Genomic DNA, 20,574 nt, shown 5'->3' with positions numbered 1-20,574 from the left:
GGCACCTCTTCCTTGTGCTCTGGCACTGGAGACCCAGAATGCAATCTTTTTGTAGCCTTCCTGTTTACTTTACTCTCACTTCCATTATTCAGAACCTTATTTATCTATCTAAATATCTAATTGTACAAAGCTGTTTAAAGAAAAGAATTTGATAATATGATCTGTATTTGTCACCTCTACCAAGAGATATAATTTAATCAACCCAGCTTGTATAGAATCACAGCAGCAGTACATGACATTGCCCCCACCACTGTTCCAGGATCTGCTCACATTACCTATTGGTTTTCAGAGTGAAAGGCTCTAGATTTAGACCAGCCAGTGTTGTTACTGTGACTTTAGGAGAATTAATAGACTCTACAGGGTGTGGGAGCTGACAGTTGGAGCAGGCAGCTAGTTTTAGGTTAGATTGAAAGACTGACCTGAGCTAAGATACGCTGTATATATGTTAACTTTGTATTTAACAAAGACTGTTAAACTACTAAAAATTAATTAAGACTAGTGGATTACTTGCATATAAAAACAAATATACAGCCTACTTGAAAGACCACCTCTGACACAATGTCATCCTGTTACAACTGTAATCAGAGGAAGCTCTCATGCTTAACCCACTAGGCATAAAAGAGGGAGCTCTGCTGGCAGGACATTTTTGGTTAGAGGAACATTATTGGTTCCAGAACTAAACTAAGCTTCCAAGCACAGCAGGAGATTTGACAGGAGAACGAAACTTAAGTTCTGCTTCAACAACTCTAGAAATAGGAGGGTGAAATGCAGATGAAATCTGAAGGATACCTAAAAGCAGCTACCCGAACCTGCAGTATGCTGAGGCTGAACCCTGGGGTGTGGTCTCTGCAGAGGAAAAAGTCTCTTAAATGCGCCTCATCTGAAGGAAGGTGATATGTATAAAAGTAGAAAAGGAAAAGCAAGCTCTCAACCACCAAGGAGAAACAAAATAATGGGAAATATTAAGCAGGAGAGCTAAAGCTGCTGACGTCCTACCATCCAAGCAGAGCTTCTGGCAGCTTGCCAGGTCAGAAATCCCATGTGCCCAATCAAAACATTAGAAAAGCAGCAACTCAGTGCAAGACAGGTGAAAGAATCAGAAAAACTAAAAATGCATGTAGATTAGTTTGTAAAACAGGGCTTATAAGACGTGTTCTGTTAACATACAAAATTGTGTATGCAGCTACGGATAATGTATTAGTAAATGAAGCAAATGTCCACAATTTATATTTGTCTGCAATTTTCATTAGCCCCAAATCAGATTCATAATGAGATGCATTCTTGACATTCCACAGACACCTTCAACACATAGTGCCTCACCACAGCTTAAACTTGCATATATTACTGACAGCTCATTAGGTAGCATCTTCAGATGCATTCATTTCCTGTTCTCAAGGGTAAACGGTTAGTCTCTTGCTCTTTCCAAGTTCATTTCCACTACATAAGAAAACTAACTTTGAAATAAAATACATTTCCAATGGCAAATTTAAAAATAGAGCATACAGATAAGTATATGGAAAATTACTTTTTACTATTCTGTCACTTACCCTATTATGACGAAGACACCGTTTTAATAGTTCACCTGCCATATCATATTTTGCAGATTGAATATAAATATCAGCAAGAAGGAGCCAACTTTTTTCAAACTCCTCTGCATCTATGGGATTCCAGTTCATTTTTGAAATGCGTTTCAATTGATTCCTGGCTCGTGGAGTTTGTTTTAAAATCATGTAGGCTGTGGCCATTCCCAAAAGTGCTGGGATATGATCCTTCTGCAATACAACAACATTTTAAGAATAGAATTAAGTTTTCTAAATTATATTGTTACTGAGCAGCTACAGAAAGATAAAACTAGAAGCTAAGACCCGAATGTCAATGAGATGCCAATGAAAATACATAAAAGCATCCAATTTTGAAATGTTGAGTTATTTTTGGACATGGAATGAACTTAGAATTGATCTGCTATTGGTCATGCAGTTTTAAAAACACTGGGAATAATACATGAAAGCTACATCTACACTATGAGCTAGGGGTACAATTCTCAGCTCATGTATGCACACTCATGTGCTCATTGAGTTAAGAACAGTAGCATAGCCACAATGGCACAGGCAGCAATAGTATGGGCTAACCCGCCTGAGTATGTACCCACTGGGTTTGTGCTCAGGGAGGCTAGCCCATGCTGCTGCTACCCGCGCTACTTAGCATGCTAACTCAGATGAGAGATAGCACAAGTATGTGTACGTGAGCTGGGAATCATATCCTGAACTCATTATCTAGACTTAGCCGAAGTTACTAAGCAAAAAATTAGTTATATTTTAAGAAGCGTGGTAAGCCTAGTTACCAATTTCTTAATAAATTTGCAAATTCAACTACAAATGTATATATCAACAAGAGAGAATGCTTCTTCGGCATGTTTTGTTGCTAATTAAAAAAAAAAAAAATCACTCTCTACCTAGTAGGGAACAAATATAATTTTCAGACCTGATAATACGAAGTATCTCACAATATTTCTTAACTTAAACTGAAGAAAAATTATAAAAAAAACCCCAAAGTACTTTTTTGTGGAGGAAGGGAAGGTGGGCGGGGAGAGAAAATTACCAACCTCAGCAACTACTACTTCAGTGAAAGTATTTAGTGCTTGTTCAACATTTGATTTCTGTTTGGTTGCCATTAGGCAATAGTTTTCCATGATACGAAGCTGAATGTGACCCTGAATGGTCTGGGGCTTGAGTTCCTTCAAAAGTTTTTCTGCTGTTCTCACAGCCAGCTGCACAGACTCCTGCTTCTCAGTGGAATTACTATACATTAGAAAGAAAGTTTACAAAAACACCCAATTGTTGTTATGCAATACTACTATTAAATAAGCTACAAGCTGTAACTGATAACATACTAAAGTCATTACACTGTTACATACAATAGTTATCTTTATGACTATTCTATATTGGTTCTCTTCTGTACTGAAAGTTTTTTTAAATTATAGGCAAAGGCATCCTACAAATACCTAGGGTCCCAGACCAGAATCCCCTTAATTGTCTTGCTGCAATTTGGTAGCTTTCTTATTTCAATGTGCCACACTGAGGCTCTCTCTCATTGTCTATTCAAATTTAGACTTGGGTCCCAAAGCGTTATCAAGAAAAAAATAATTTATTTTTAAACTCACCCTATGTCACCATCCAGATTTTCAAACACTTCACCACCTACAGTTTCATTATCTGGGTTCAAACATATTTCGATCATGTTATAAACTGCATTCTGTCCCCAGTCACTGTCCTTCCGGGCTCTATTAAAATGTCGAAGTGCATCATTTGGTTCACCAGTATACCTAGGTAAGTTATGAAAGCACGTTCAGTTTGGACAAGAAGCTAAATAAAACAAACAAGAAAAATGTAGCTTTCAAAATACACTAGGTACATGTTTTTATTGTGTACACATTGTAAAAATTAGTTCTGAGAATGTAATTACTACTACTTGTACTGAAACAGCAAAAAATTCCACATGAAATAGCATCAGATACAGTAGTGAAAGGAATATTAGAGATAGATACAATTAATTAGCTACATTTTCTAGAAATGACACAGGCAAAGTGTTTTTCAGAACCTCGCCTAAAATCCCAGTAACTGAAACTAGACTTCCTAGCCAAGTAGCTACCAATGTCATAATTAGAAGTTCAGAGTTATACAAAAAATTCTTTGAAATTCATTATCTTTTCATATATAATATAGTTACCCAATAAATGTTATTTTATTCAATTATAACTGCACCTACCAAAGATACAGTCCTTTGCAATAATGAAAACCCGGCTCGAGTTTTGCTCTGGAGGAATGTTTCTCAGCCATTACAAGAAATCTTGGAACTTCTTCTAGCTTCCCAGCTCTTCTTAACAGATCAATTAAACGTGATAGAGTTGCATAATTATCTAAATACACACATATATTTAGAACATTTTTAAATGAAGTTACATATTTGCTGGACAAACAGATGAGAAATAAAATAAATCCCTCTTTTAATTCGTGCTACAAATTAAACTAGAGTACATGAACTATTTAAAATAAAAAAAACTTTTGTACCTGTATTATGTTCTCTAAATCATATTTACAATGCATTTTAAAAGGTCTAATGATCAGATTACAGTAGGTATGGGTCCAATTGAATGGCACTTTAAAAATATCAAATAATATTTGCTACATATACTCTTGACTTCTTTCAAATATATTCCCAATAGCAAACTTTACAATCTCTCCAGTATCACTAAAACATAGTTTTATCTGTACCTCTACTCATATTTTGCATATAAACTGAAACCAAACTTTACAGCACACTCCAGTTACTTACGTTAGCCTTGAAATCCTATTTCTGTTTGTGTACACACAAACTTTGGCAGTGTATTTGAAACAGAAAAGGTTAAATAATTCTGTAACTATATTAGGTCCTATATGAAATATGCACATTTCATCTAGATATAATCATTGCTTAAGCTTCATAGAAAAGATGCTTTAAATATTTGTGTCTATGATATCCACTAGAACCAGGGGATGGCTCGTGTTTGACATTCATGTAATCAGAAAGAAACTGAAGTATCATTACTGAATATACACCTGGTTTGCGTTCTAAGAGCTGTTGGAAATGAAAAACAGCTTGTTCATAGTCCTGCTTCCTGAACATCAGGTCAGCCATCATCTACACGATCAAAACAAAAAACAAACAAATAAACAAAAACCGTTACGAGACATGGTATGGAATGGTTGTTTGATTAATCCCCAAATCTACTGATATGAAAATGTAAACGAGAGACTCAAAACAATGAAATCTAATTCTCTATCAAAGGGGTTCTGAAATTAAGTATTTTTAAAATTATCTCATAGTATGCATAATAAGGAGAATTCATATTTGTTTGGGAAGATACTGAAATTTATATTAACAATTTAAAGAGAACTAGTTAACTTCTGTTTGTACCATGAAATCCTGCCCCTGACACTATAGGTTCTTCCTTGTTAAATTATTAAACAAAAAAAGCCATATGTTAAGAGAAGAAATAGGGTTTTTTTCCCAATTATGTATTAACTACTAATTTTTTAAAAAAATTTATAAGCACCAATTCTTTCTTGCATGAATTGTGTTTTTATTAGAAATCCAGGGTGAGTATATATAGAGACGAACACTCAATCAGTTATTAGGACTGCAAGGAAAAAATATTGTAACGCAGGCAAATAATGAGAAATAAGTCCAAATTATTCCAAGTTTCATTTTCTTTTCACTAAGAGGTGGATGGATAAGAACAGATTTATCAAATGCTCTTCTGAATGTTATTTCCTCCTGGTTCTTCATACAGTACCAGAATAAAATCAGGCATGATCATGACTTCCAATGACCAGGAAAAAAAAAAGTAGTTAGTTTTTCCAGTACAGTAAAATCTTTCAACTGCTTGATCCATAACTTAATAGTAGGTTCTAGTTTCCAGAGGAGGATGACCGTACCATAACCAGTGTAACTTAAGCGGCTTGTTAAAACCCTGTCCACCTTAAATAATAATACAGTCCTGTAGGTAAAGTACTCTGGGCTACATCTCGTCGGCAAGCAGTGCAGTGTTAAAGATGTGGTTTAAGAGGAGTTTTCTCATAAACTGTTTATTCTGTGGCATCTAGCAATATTCTGACCACTGTTTCTCTTACAATTACCTCTCATGTTTCTGTAACATGCATTCTGTATCAAGATAGTAAGGCTACGTATACTAATAGTTATATGTAAATGAACATCTAAACAACACTTAACGATAGGTTGTTGATCTTCATTTACTAAATCTCCTCCAGTTTTTTTTTTAAATACACATGGATATACACAAATTTTAGACAATACATATTAAATAGTTTTCTAGCATTGAAGTCCTCTTGATATAGCAAATCAAATGAGTACAACTCACTAACCATTGTAGCTGCTTCATTATCTTGGTCGTTCTTCAGTAACAATGTACACTGATGTTGGCAAGCATCAGTATCATCTTGTGCAAGGTACAAACGTGCAAGTTCCAACATTACCTGGAGATGAAAAAAATAGAAAAGTATTCCTCTTTATACAAATAACAGGGAAGAGATAGTTTAGTGGTTAGTGTTTTAGCTTAGAATTCAGGAGACCTGGGTTCAATTCCCTGACTTCCTGCATGATCTTGGGCAAGTCACTTAACGAATCTAACCTTCAGTTCCCACATCTGTAAAATGGGGATAATAGCACTTTCCCTGCCTCGCAAGGGTGTTGTAGGGATAAACACACAAAAAACTGTGAGGCACTCAGATACTATGGTGATGGTGGCCATATTATACCTTAGATAGACAGACTTCTCTCTAAACAAAAATAAATGGAAAAAGTTTTAAGTCTTTTCAACCAATAGAAGAACATCTCATTAATATACTCTGATTATTATTAGAGTATAAGCAATTGAGTCAAACTATATTTTTATATACATTTTTATAGACTAGCATACCAGCACCCCAATCCTGATCTATTTCTGAAGATGCAACGGCTATATAAATATTAACTAACCAAAGCTTACTTAGGGGGAGTTCATCATAGGGACTGAGGTTCCATCACAGGTAATTTTGGATAAAGCCATGAAAAGTTCATCGGGGAAGAACCCCACAGCCCAATCTTGTTCCCACTGAAACCAAAGGGGTTTTTGCCAATTGACTTACATGGGAATATGATCAGGTCCCATTTGTGGCATTCTTGATGCTGGGAAATTCAATCAGGGTTGTGTGTGAGAAAATAGCTGCATCAGACATTTGGCTGTTACTCCCACCATATGCAGCTGCTTAAATTCAAAGGTTTAAAAAAAGGAGGTAATCATGACCCCAGTTAAGTTCTACTTGGCGCCTTGATCTCACTTTTGAAGGCAATGAATTATATCTTGAACTTGTTGAATCAGAACTGTCTTTGCAGCATATTTTCTTTATTAATAGGGTGACCAGATATCCCGATTTTATAGGGACAGTCCCGATTTTTGGGTCTTTTTCTTATATAGGCTCCTATTACCCCCCAACCCCTGTCCCAATTTTTCACATTTGCTGTCTGGTCACCCTATTTATTTAATAATTACTTGAACAGTATGTAAATGCTTACTTTTTACATCTACTAAATTACTCTACTACAACTACCTAGGGAGGTAGGATACTATAGTTCTCATTTTATCAGGAAAGTGAGATGAGGCATGCCAAAGGCCACAGAGTGAGTCAGCAGAACTCAGGAATGTGGCTCCTATTATAAAAAAAAAAACAGATGCAACATCCTGTCACAAGCATATCTCAGCTGTATTTATCATTATCCAGCATTGAGACTCATCCCAGTTATCTTCTCCTCTGTATTAAATTATTGCAATTCCTGCCTTGCAATCTGTCTTCTTGGAAGAACAGAAAAGTCTCAAGTTATCCAAAATTCAGCTATGGAGGAACAAGAAAACACAAGCAAATTTCCCTACTCTTGATCTCTGTATTGGCTACTTAAAGGGGAAAAAAAGTAACTTAAAACCTTGCCTACTGCCCTAAAGGGGGGAAGGAAAACAAAAACAAGAACAAAACACTTCCCAAATGCAGTCCTCCTGGAGTATCGGGTAATTTCTAGATATGCTGCTCACATTCCAGCTACTATACTACTACAAGTTTTAATCAAACACTGGCCATAATGTGTGTTACCACATCTTTGAAACAAGTTGCCTCTGAATACAAGAAACCAATTTGTTCTGTTTTACATTTTGTTTAAAGGCTCATTTTTCCATTAACTTTTTTCTTTTTGCACTTCTTCACTATTATGTGAAAAAGGTGACCTCATGTTTTGTAGGAAAAAAGGATTTTTTCCTGCTTTCTTCCTTACATATATCAAGCCACCCTTACTTTTGCTGGAACCCCTCTGGAAAATAGGATAGTTGCATCACAAGAAACTGAAATATGAGCTGCAGCTTTCCCAGCACTCAACTGAGTGGAAAAGGGAAGCTGAGTCACACTGTTTTTGTTAAAACCTTTAACTCCAATAAAACACAGTGTTCTAATCTATCTGGCTAATCATCTTCTCTCTGTCTCAAATTAGATATTAAAATAACACAGTTAAGGTTTCCATCCTCTTATGATATTACTATCCCAGTAGTATCCAGTCAGCTAGGAAAAACAGGAAGGTAAAAACTTGATATTTCAAAGGGCTTATGGTCACTGCAACAGTTAGTGTGAGTTACTCCGCTTGAGCTAGCCTAGTTCAAGTTAGAGTGGTCACACTGGGGAACAATACTTGAACTACACAGAGTGACTGGATTAGCAATTGAGGAGCTGTGCAAACTCAAGATGTAGCCTATGGCTGCATTCCCAATTGCATTATTAGCTCAAGCCTCAGCAGCACTTAAAATTCAACCCATACCTCCTGACAGGTCAACTAGGTCACACTGATAACACCACTTATCAGTAATGCTACAGATTTGTGCAAGTGGATGGGAGTTGGGTTAAGGGCAACACTATTTACCACTGCAGTGAAGACAAGACCTAAGACAGAAACAAGTAGAAGAAGAACTCAGATTGTCTCTACATCTTAAAGCAGCAACAAAGGCATACTTTTTTTTTAAACTTTGTAGTTCAGCAGTAAAAGTTGTTAGATGACAAGACCCTGTCAATAAAAGGTGACATAAAAGAGTTATTTCTGAGGTAGGACTGACCTTGTTATCTGTTTCACAATGAACTAGAGCTTCTTTGTAAAATTTAATTGCTTTCTCATAGTTTCGCTGGGCTGTACAATGTTTTGCAATCTCCGCACAAATCTCAGCTACTAACTGTTTCTGTGCAGGAACTGCATCCAGCTGCTCTATTTGAACCCGTTTGAGTACTCTGGCTTGCAATTCCCGAGCCTAGGGGGGAAAAAAAGAGTGAGGGTAGCAGAAAGTTAATGTGATAATAACAATCATTGTTATGTATGCATTCTTGTTAATATAATTAGACAAAAAAAGCACAAATTGTAAATGCAGAGGTTGCATTCACAAGTTTGTTACTGACTCTCCTTTGAAGCATTTTTTTCCAACCAAGGAAAATTCTTCTCCCCAAACTCACAGTGCACTCAATCATCAGGTTGGTATTTTACTTCTTGTTGTTTTTGTTTTTCTTAAAATACACAAGCTTTTTAACATTTATTATCCCAAATTGACGGAGACAGCCTATATCCTTGTCCAATACAGACCTCTGTCTATTTAAAAAGGGCTTCATTAAGAAGAAAATATTTTTATTTTGTGTACCAGCACCATCATTTGCCACCTACATGCCAAGAAAGTGGATATATTCTACAAAATAGAACTGTGTTGGTTTCTTGAAAAGTAGGTTTTCTTCCAGGGTGGAGTGGAGGAAATTAGAAAGAGATCTGGGCAATATTTCAAGATTTTTTTTTTTTTTTGGATGATGACACTATAGGTACATCTATACTGCATGCTTCTTTGGGGAGTGTGTAGAGAACACACCTGGGTAGCCCACCCCCATCATGGGAATAAATAGCGTAGATGGTGAGGAACGACTTAGGCAAGTAAAGACACACCTGAAGGGTGTGGGTATGTATTCGATTACATACCCTGCATGGCTTTCTACTCACTCAAGCCATGCTTCCTCACCTACACTGCTATTTTTTAGCAATGTAGTGTCCTGCTCTCTCTCCTCTGTTGGAACCCTTCCCATGCTGCTGGGAAAGACTGGCAGCAATGAAAAGCTCTGCTAGCTTCCCATTGACGGAGCCCTTCCCCTGCTGTGGGAAAGACACTGGCGGCAGGAAGCTGGTAGAGCCTTTGCTCATCACAGTGAAAGATTCCAACAATGGGGAGCTGATGAAGCACTAGTACCCCCCTTCTCCCCCCCCCCCCCACTGCATACCCTCTGCCAGAGCCCTTCACTGACACAAGTAGCTACACACAGCAGTGCAGTCGTGCTTTTCACCATGGCATGTAGCTCCATGTATACTACACACCGCCACCAAGTGGTGTGTAGTATAGGCATAGCCTTACAGTGAAGGTGATTTTTTTATTAAAAATGACAAAATCTGCAATTTTAGTAATATTAAAAGTTTCATCCAATTTCACTAATCTGCAATATTTTCCTTACATTTTAACCTAATTTATTTAAGATCTGACCACTTGTAAAAATAAAAACACTTAGAACATTTCATATTTTTTCAAGCTATCATATGATCATAGTTAGCTCAAAATTATAGTTATATCAACTTAAAGTAAAAAAAGATTCCTGTAGCTAGCTAATCAGCAGTAATCTTCTAAATCACCCCCCTTCCTCAGTTCATTCAGTAGTTTCCTAATCCACCACTGTGACAGGAGCTGTGATGGCAAAAAGTACTGGCACAAGACATCACCGAATGATTCTGACAAGAGCAGCTGTCTACTTATAGCAGCAGCTTTCTGTTTACAAACAAGTACTTTGGTAATCAACAGTGGGAAAGAAAATTGATATCCACTGTTGGGACTCCCCCTTCTCAAAGTTCTGCCTATGAAGGCTGTTGATTACATGTGAAAAAACATTCAGCTCAAATTAAACAACAAAAACTTTCCTCAATTATATACATTTGCATAGACTTTTTTAGTATCAGCCCAATATATCTATTGCCTAATTAATATCATTGGACCCCAATCATTTTGTAAAGAAAGTGTTGAGGCACACAAGGAGTGCACCAGCCATTTGATCTTTGAAAGCCCATTAGGAAAGAGCTGCTTCCCTGTTGGTTCTGAACATTCTTTCCCCTCTCCCATCCTTGCTTAAGGGCTGTCACAAGCCGCTGGGGAGAAAGAAGCAGTTATGTTACTCTGCTTCTTCGTCCTGCCCTACTACTGGTGGTTTAGGTTAAAAAAAAAAAGCAGCTTAAAGCCACCTTCTCTGCCAGTCCCCAACTACATTTCCTCCTCCCTACAGCAGAACAAAGAAACTACAGATAGTGTGTGTAGGGGATGGGGAACAAAGAGATCCAGAAAAAAGAGCTGTGAGGGCCAATCCTGGGTCACCTTCCAAAAGGCAGGAGTGGGGGGGGGGGGGGGGGGAGGAGAGTAGTATAATAAGTGGCAGGTGGTGAGTGAATGTATAGTTGGGACTAGTAAATTAATGCATGGGCATTTTAGTAGCAGACAAAGTGGCAGGCGTGGGCAGCCAGGCAGTGGGAGAAAGCAGAGCTTGAGGGGAATGGAAGCAAGCAGACACAGTCAGTGGCAAAAGAGAATGAGACACTGAGGATATGTTAGATAGGGTTACCATATTTTGTGCCTCCTAATGGAGGACACTCCTGGGGGGCCCGGCCCCGCCCCCAGCCCCGCCCACGCCCCAACTCCGCCCCCTCCCAAAGTCTCCGCCCCCTCCCCTGCTTGAAGCCTGAAGCAGGTAAGGGGGGGAGGAGGAGGCGCGGCCCAGGCTGGCCCCCGGCGGCTCCAGCCTGGGTCGGCTCGGGCCCTGGCCGACCACCCCCGGCGCACCCCCCGGCTCCCAGCCCTGCGGGCCGGCTCCCGGCTCCCCGACCCCGGCCCCCAGCTCCCCGGCCCCGCGGGCCGCCCCGCGGGCCGGCTCCCCGGCCCCGCGGGCCGCCCCGCGGGCCGGCTCCCCGGCCCCGCGGGCCCGGACCGGCTCCCCGGCCCCGCGGGCCCGGACCGGCTCCCCGGCCCCGCGGGCCCGGACCGGCTCCCCGGCCCCGCGGGCCCGGACCGGCCTGGCACTGCGACCCTGGCCCGGCCTGGCCCCCGGCCCGGCTCGGCACCATGCCCCCGGCCCCGCACAAAGAGGCCCCGGCCGAGCCTCCCGATTTTCCCGGACATGCCCGGCTTTGGGGGATTTCCCCCCGGACGGGGATTTGAGCCCCCAAAAGCCGGACATGTCCGGGAAAATCCGGACGTATGGTAACCCTATGTTAGAAGAGGGAGAGCAAAGAGGGAGGCTGTGAAGAGAGTAGTTATTAAAAGAAGAAGTGAGACACGCTAAAAGAATATGAAGGAGCAAGAGGGAGAGACAACACAAGGAAATAAAGGGTGAAATGGAGAAATCAGTTGGCAGGGAAACAGTTACTGAGAGTTGAGGGGAGAAGATACTGAACTCTAAAAAGAAAAAAGCTGAAGAAAGAGAATGAGACAAGGAAGGATCAAAAATAAGAGATGGGAGTAGGTTCGATGCATTTCTTATTGAGATACGAAATACCAAAATGTTACAATAGATTAACATGTAATGTTTGGGTTTTTTATGCAAACATCCTTTGGGCAATGCACCTGGTTTAATTTTTCAGACTGCTCAGAAGATATTGCTCAGGCTCCCTGAATCTGCAGTTCAGCCCTAGGTTTTTCTGCATGTGCTGGAGGAAATCATTGGAGCCCAACACATTGAAATTAGGTCTTTCAGCAAATGAGAGGAAAGGAGGTTCTTTGGTCAGATTAACTTTCAAGTTGTGGAGAGGTGCTACATCTTTTCCAAAGCTCCAGACTGTGTCTCTAGCTGCCACAGTTTTGCTCCTTTTTCTTTAGCCATTACAGCTCTCCCCTCAAGCCCCATTCTAGGTCTTAACTTTAGACTCCACAGTTCGCCAGTCCTTATCCTTAATGCTGCCTTGGATAGCAACTGAAATTCAATTACTCTATGCACAGAAAGGCTACAGGCATAGCTCCCACAAACTCCCCATATTGCTTAGCAGTGTGCTTTGGACCTGAACTAAGGAAGCCACTGCTAGCTCTGACTCCATGCCCAGAATTCAGCCACTCTGCTGAAACTATGGTGGCTTTTACATGAACATGTAGCTGGGACTTGGACTTTAGACCTTTAATTCACAGGTCACCTAAGAGCTAGCAACAGAAATACTTTCAGTCAATATCAAACCACTAACCTAGAGGTAAAAAGGTCTGTATCCTATTACCAATCCTCTGAGCAATTCAATCTCTAGTTTATTTTTATTTATTTTCTTTCTACTTTAGCCACTTTGCTATCCAATTTATTTCTGGAGAATGCTAGAAGTCCTCCTCCTCCTCCCCACAAAATCTTAAAAGTTTAACATACTTATTTTTATTTTACCTGCTGTAAAGACACAATAGCTTCATCTGTCTTCTCCATTTTGCTATAAATTTTTGCTAGAAGAACTTGGTAACGTCCATCTTCCATTAGAGAGGATAATTCATTCACTGTTAAAATATTAAAATATGAAACAAAAAATTAAAGTAGGAACTGCCTCCTTTGGAGTTCAATGACACTTTGTGGATGAGTCATAACTGAAAGATGAAGGTGTGCACGCACACCTTCAGGGTTAAGGAAAAAATTGGATTGGAGATCTGCAAAAGATTCACCCAAAAGGAGTTGCGTGTTTAGTTCAGCTCACGTTAGTTTCAAATGCATGAGAGAGAAAAAAAGGCTTTCTAATAGATCTTGAATAAGTTACGCAAATTAAGGTTCTAATCCTAATCCCATTGAATCAATAGGAAATGTCCTCCCTATTTCAATGGGAGCAGGACTGGGCTGTACGGTGCTTTCACTTAACTATTGATAAACTCTGAAGAACCACATTGTTTTGGATGGATTTTTGGTAGAAAGGGGACAGTACTGAAAGCACAGCTTTGGTTATTTTATCTAAATATAATATAATATGGAGATATACCTATCTCATAGAGCTGGAAGGGACCTTGAAAGGTCATTGAGTCCAGCCCTCTGCCTTCACTAGCAGGACCAAGTACTGATTTTTGCCCCAGAACCCTAAGTGGCCCCTTCAAGGATTGAACTCACAACCCTGGGTTTAGCAGGCCAATGCTCAAACCACTGAGCTATCCCCCCCCGAAAGGCTACTGAAAAAGCTGCAAGCTACTTTTATTTAGTGGTTGTAAAAGAAACTATGGAAGAAACAGCTTTGAGGAGTATAAGCACTTCCATTATATATTATAATTTTCATCTGCTTCCCAACTGACACAGCATGGCTGCTTTACAGTTTGGTATATCTAGGGCCTATTTATCTCTCTACTTTAACAAAGAGATCTTATTACGTCCAAATAAAAACATACAGTTCTACAGGTGCCTAAAACTAAAGTGTATTTTATAAAACACAGTACAACGAGCAGCACCCTATAAGCAGGCTGTCTCTAAGGAGCTCTGTGTAAATAAGGTAGGTTAGATGGCTTAATCCGTTTTCTGTCTCTATTTCCCGTCTAGTGCACAATTACTCTCCACAGTACATTTTCTAGTGTTCTGTAGATTATTACAAAATATTTCATTTCTATTTAAAAATGTAATCTGTTTCATGTCACCCAATGGAACAATAATTTGTCAGGTAAGGACATGAAGAAAACATAAGGAAAAAAATTCTTAAAGAGGATCTACAAAGAAAATAATTTTGGCTTGTGCACTTTTTTGCTTCCTTGTGATGTACAGAAAATATGAAAGGTGATGGTACGATAGTTTGTTTTTACTGTTACAGAAAAAAAAAAAAAATCACAATTTGTATAAAATGTGATTCTTGGGTTAGACAGAGCCAGATGGCCTTGGCTAACTCAATCAGATTCCAAACAAGTAGATTAACTGTACATGTGAAGTCTTTTCCAGCTTGTTTTCTGCATTTAACATTCAGATCCTGTGTAGGCTGGCAGACTAGTGAATTAAAGCAATAGTGACATCACAAAAGCCGAGAGTATGAAAGTTGAGCTAATAAGGGATTTTTAGTCAGCCTTTAAAATTCTATTTCTGTTATTTAATTTCAATGAACAATTAATATTTTGTAAAAAGGAAGCCCGTGTTAAAGATTCAAACACCTTCACCCCTCTAAGTTGTGATGAGCGCACAAGAAACACATCTTATACCTCCTAGTGTTCTTCTAACAAAACCAGGATGACCAGATTTCACTTTTTAAAAGTTATTTCTAAGATAGATAACAGACTTTTCGGAAAGCCTTTACACATGATAAAGCAGTAAGGAAGTTTGAACTCCATATTTTAAAAATCCTTTGCTGGTCACCTTTAAATGGAGTTAAATTTAATTTACATGCAATTCTCATAGTACAGTGCCAACACTAGTTTGAAAGTTCATAAGATAAAATATCTACACTATACTCATTTATCCCTAAAAAAAAAAAAAAAAAAAAATCACACAGACCCGAACACCCCCCTCCACCCCCCCCCCCCCCAATATTTCGCTTTTGTTGTAAATAAAATGACTATTTCATACCAGGCTCATGGTCTAAAGCTTGCTGAAGAACTTTTTCCGCCTTTTCATACTGCCTCAGTTTCAGCAGGAGTTCAGCCAGATCATAGCAAAGGATATTCTGTTGACCATTTTTCAGTGCAGCTTCATAATAACTTATTGCCTGAAACCAATAACTTTATAAATTTATGAAAATCAGCTCTCTAAAATAAATCTTAATAAAAATAATACCTTGCACTTAGGTAATTAGTGAAATGTTGCTTAATGATGAAACTACCTGCTCCACTCTCACCCTAATTATAAACTGAAATGTCCTGTAAAAACACTAACAAGTTGGTAACGGCAGATATTTATTTCAATGTAGAATTACATACAAAAACTATATTAAAAGAAACTTTAGGTTGCAAAGTGAATGACTCAGAAGTTAAGAAGTGTCAAAATGTAAGGTTGCCTGTGCAATCTTAGTTCTGCTCCCTGGGCCTCTGCATTATGATAAATCTTTAATTATAGGACCACACACTATTTTTTAAATAGCACCTCCCCATCATTCATTTGGGGTTTTTTTTCATCCTGAGAGCTGATAGCCAAATCTGAATGGATTTACAGACAGAAGAACTCACTTTTTTGACCCAAGTTTTATCTCTCTGCCAAATTTTGAAGTCCATCTGCAAACAGAGGGGATGCTAGTGCTCTTCCAAAAATAATTAAATAAATAAATTAATTAAAAAAAAGTGGCAAGATTTATTTTTTTTTTTAAAAAAGAATGAAGTGTCTTCAAGGAAACAACAAAAATAGGTTCTTAGCAAGGACAGCCCTATTAAAAACGTGATGTAGTGATTTGTATGAGCCATTATTTGTGGCATCAGGATTTGGTCCTTTGTACAGAAAAGAAAATGAAGGCTAACAACAGTTTAAAAACCTTCTGGATACCCTCGTATGGGTTGCTTTCAGCTCCACTGAAGTGGTCACAATTAGAGCAGATTCTAAACCGAAATTTTCCAAGCTTTTTTTTTTTTTTTTTTTTTTTTTACAAAATGTGGGGAAAGCATTTATATTTTCTGTTTTCTAAACAGTTATAGTTACAGTATTTGAAAAATTAAAATATAAGCATTAATATTTTATGTTACTGAAAACTTATTTTCAAATGTATGACTTTATATGTTACAAGAAAAAAAGGACTAAAATTAAAACTGGAATTAAGTACATTGATGTTTAATTGTCAAAATCCATTTTCAAGGATTTTTTTTTTTTTTTTTTAAAAGATTACATTCTAGCACATGTAAAGTACGCCAAAAACATTAAGTGGTCTACCTCTTTCAGCTTAAATATCGGCAGCACTGTAGAGCACCTGCCTCAAAAAAAGCAAAGGGATTAAAATAGATTTTATTCACTGAACTCCCAGCCAAGCCTAGGCACTACTCTCCTTTGGGTTATTCAGCAAGAAATGTTAGAGACTGAAAATCTCTGGATATATTGGGGTGAGAGGAAACTGAACATGACTGTACCAGGGGAGGGACGGCATGCCAAAAATCACTATAAGATCAAAATTAACGAAACTAAATGGAAGTCCAAAGTGTTTCAAAAATGTAGAATATAATCAAGGATTATAGATCTAGGAGCCTTCAACGGCTGTCCAAATAGAGAATCTTTTCCATTTTTCCGTGTGGACAGTTTTATGCTATGCAGTGGGATTTCTTGTATATGTAGTAAATAGTCAGTTGCACTCAACTAGCCAACATCCAGGCAATTAGAGAGACCAGGTGGGGAGGGAATATCTTTTAATGAAGCAACTTCTGTTGGTGAAAGACAAGCTTTTGAGCTTACACAGCAACACTTACGACAACACTGCAAACAACATCCAGACCATCAGGTGTAGCAATTTTGGGCCTGAGTCAAATATCTGATCTTGGTTCTGAGATATAGTGTCTGGACAGATGAGAAGCACTATTGGAGGCTGAAAAGACATTCTGAGGATGTCAAAACAGAATTGTCTTGGCCAATGTCAAACTATCAAAAGCGGCCTGTCTGATCACCCTTAGCATCAGAAAGATCAGGGGAAACGTATACATGAAATCTTAATCCCATGCTATGAGAAAGGACTCTGGAAACGATCCCAAGTCATGCCTCCTAGGAGCAAAAGACTGGACACTTCATGTTCTCTTTGCCACCAAAGTCCATAATGGGATTTCCCCAGCAGTGAAATATTGGGGTGATGAAGCACTTCAGAGACCATTTATGGTTGGTGATATTCAGTAGTCCTAAACAGACTGTCTAACTGCTGACTCCTGGACGATAAGAACTATTGGGATTATCCCACGTTATTGATACCATGCCAATAAATTGGCTGCCTCTTGGCACAGGGGCAATGACCTTGCTTGTTTACATAATACATTGCAGATGTGTTGTCTGCGAGAATTTGCAGTGTGGAATTCTTTAAAACAGGTAGGAATGCTATGCAAGCTAACCCAATCGCCCATAATTCTGGAACGTTTGAGAGTACTTTTGGAATCAAGTTCCTTGTACTTGAAGATGGTCTAAGTGTGTGCTTCAACCTGTTCCTGATGCATCTTCAGACAGTGTCTTTATATGAGTGGGGGGTGGAGAAGGGTACTGCATTCCAAATGTTTTGGGGATCTGACTACCAGTTCAGGGATGATAAAGCACAAGCTAGAATCATAATGTGCATGTTCATTTGATATTCTGCAAGGATACAATAACTTCAGCTAGCCTTTTACGGAAGTAGGTTAAGTCTGGTTAGCAGTGTCACATATACGCAAGCTGACGTCTGACCTAGGAGTTTGAGGCAGGTTTTACTCAGATTCATTTTGATACTGGTGCTGATCATCTGGAGAAAACAAAATCTGTTCTCAGGAAGATATGCTTTTGCCAATTTGGAGTTGATTAGGACTCCTATAAATAGTGTCATCTGTGATGGGTGAGAAACTATTTCACCACAAGGCCCACCAGTCTGAGTAGGTGAAAGACATAGTTTAGGGCTGTAGTGACTTCCTGATGAGACCTGCCTTTGATTAGTTAATCACCTAGATATGGTTACACATGAATACCTTATCTCCTTAGATGTGCTACCACCTTAGCTAGGCATTTTGTGAAGACTTTCAGAGATGTGGAGATCGAATGATAGCACATTTTATTGATATTGATTGGGCCCTACTGTAAATTGCAGATACTTCCTATGGGCCAGATGGGTCAGAAAATGGAAGTAGTCATCTTGAAGGTCAAGAGCCACAAACCAGTCATGAGCCTGAAGAGAAAGGATGACAGAGGCCATCCTGAAACCAAGACAACATATATTTGTTCAGTCTTCTCACGTCTAGGATAGGACAAAAAGACCCCCTTTTTTCTTTGGAAGAAGAGACTACTGGGAATAAAAGCCTTTTTCCCTGAACTCCAGAGTTATCTCCTCTTTGGCTTCCAGGTGAAGCAGGGAAGCCACTTCTATTGATTGATTTTCATGAGAAGGATCCCACGAGAGGGATGAGAGAGGGGTAAGGACTAGAACTGGATGAATAGCCACAAGACAACTTCTCTCACTCATCTTTTGGTTATTATTCCAGTCCAAGCTGGTAGAAAAAAGAGAAAGTAGGCATCTTGTCCAGTTTGAATGTGGCTCATCTTCCTCATATCAAACCTACTGTCTGGAAGCAGGTGAACACTGACTAGTGACTGAGAAAGATGTTAACCTTCTCCAAAAGAACCTCAGGTTCTTCCTGAGTGGATACTCAGAAGGTTGTTGCTGTAAGTAACTGGGTATTTTCTGTCTAGCTTGCCCTTGTTATATGAAAAGCTTGCAATTTAGTACAGAGATGTAAGTGTTCAGTGTTTGCAGTATGGCTCTGGAATCTTTTAGGACATGTAAAGCATCATCAGTACATGTGCTCAATAAGTTTGTATCCTAAAGAGCAAGTCAAATAGTCAGTTGCATTCTGCATCTCTCTAGGAATACCAGAGTCCAGTAAACATGACATTCTTCACATGGTTGCTGCAGTGGCTATATGTCTAGGCAGCATGTCTGAGGTATCCTTGGCTGCCTGTAACATGTCTGACACTAGCTGTCCTTTAGCAATAATGGCTTTTAACTCCTCTCACGTTCTACGGAAATTTAACCAAAAAAAAGGGAGCCATCTTATTCTAGGTTAGATAACTGTACTTCATGAACAAGGCTTGAAAGTTCACTCTCTGTAGCCGAAGAGACATTAATTAATAACCCTTTGTCCCAAACAAGGATAGTTTCGGTCTCTTTTTTCCTTAGGCATACTCCTAGATTTAAGTTTTTTTCATGAACTGCAGAGACTATTAATGACCCCAGTGTAGGAAGAGTGTAAAATTGCTTACAACCCGTTTGGGGTACATGGTACCTTTTTCCCTACTGCTCTTTTAGCTAGAGGTAATGTTGCTGGCCAAAAAAGTTTTAGTCAGCTCTAAAATGCCTTGTTAATTTGCAGTGCTCTTCTGACAGGGACAGAAGAATGTAGTATGTCTAATAATACGTGAGCTTTTTCCTCCCTTACTGATGTTTCTATTTTTAAAGAAATCAGCAGTATGGGAAAGCAGCTCCTGGAAGGCTCTAAAATCATCAGGAGACTGCCTCATCAGAAGAAGCCCATGATGGATCTTTGGGAAAGGATGAAGGATATTGTCCTGGTGGCTCAAAACTTGCCTGTTCTTTATCTGCCAACTGTTCATGCTCCTCCCAGTCCATATTCAGGGGACCAGCAATCATGCAGGTTGAACTCTCCTACTGCATTTTCCATGACTGATAGGAAGGAGATCTGTTCCTAAATGGAGGTCCCCAGTATGCCCAAAGTGGAGCATTGTAGGAATAAGGCTGGTTTTGGTAAAGTTGATCAGGCCATTGTCATGCCTGAGGTGAAGGAGTTGGGGTCATGAACCCTGGTTCGAAGAGAAAGACCCTCTCCCTGATCTGGTTGAATGGTGGAGCAAGAGTTCTCTGCTTGACGATTAAGAGAAGATGTGCCCTGGTAAGAAATGAGACTTTCTCCAATGGTGGTAGTGATCTTTGAGGCAACACTGATATCATAAGCCCTAAGCATGTACCATGCTGAGCATAGTGCCTTTGGTGCAGAGGAGAGCTTTGGAGACTTAGCAAACTCCTCTAATATCATCAGGTCAGCACCACAGCTAATGATTCTATTATTGGTGCTGATGCTGGCAGTTGGCAGTCACCAACACGGTCAGATATAGGAGCTGTTTTGTGTCTCTTAGATACGGAGCCAGAAGTGAGCCACCATCACTTTCCCCTGTTGCATGAGCTTACTGCTCCATTCCCAGGAGCAGAATGAAGAGTTAAGCTTCTCCCTCTGGGAAGAGAAGACTTATCGGAAATTACATTTGGCAGAATGTTCTGATCTCCTTTGTCTTGATTACTGGTCCTTGGTGCCAGGAG

The 20,574-nt window shown here is 39.3% G+C and overlaps 1 protein-coding gene across 3 annotated transcripts in view; it reads right to left on the bottom strand.

The window, feature by feature from the left end:
* The window catches only part of TTC21B (tetratricopeptide repeat domain 21B), an 86,698-nt gene that overhangs the window by 17,307 nt on the left and 48,817 nt on the right, over nt 1-20,574 (bottom strand). For all 3 annotated transcript variants that reach the window (XM_054044848.1, XM_054044849.1, XM_054044850.1), the window contains 9 exons: nt 15,174-15,312; nt 13,044-13,150; nt 8,684-8,872; nt 5,922-6,032; nt 4,596-4,677; nt 3,766-3,916; nt 3,161-3,322; nt 2,603-2,798; nt 1,548-1,772 (listed from right to left, as the gene is read on the bottom strand). In XM_054044848.1, the coding sequence (XP_053900823.1) occupies nt 1,548-1,772; nt 2,603-2,798; nt 3,161-3,322; nt 3,766-3,916; nt 4,596-4,677; nt 5,922-6,032; nt 8,684-8,872; nt 13,044-13,150; nt 15,174-15,312 (1,362 nt within the window). The remainder of the gene's footprint in view (nt 1-1,547; nt 1,773-2,602; nt 2,799-3,160; nt 3,323-3,765; nt 3,917-4,595; nt 4,678-5,921; nt 6,033-8,683; nt 8,873-13,043; nt 13,151-15,173; nt 15,313-20,574) is intronic.

The sequence above is a fragment of the Malaclemys terrapin genome, chromosome 11, assembly GCF_027887155.1.
Source record: "Malaclemys terrapin pileata isolate rMalTer1 chromosome 11, rMalTer1.hap1, whole genome shotgun sequence".
Classification (NCBI taxonomy): Eukaryota; Metazoa; Chordata; order Testudines; family Emydidae; genus Malaclemys; species Malaclemys terrapin.
The sequence above is the reverse complement of the archived record's forward strand: the minus strand, read 5'-3'. Positions and strand labels throughout refer to the sequence as shown.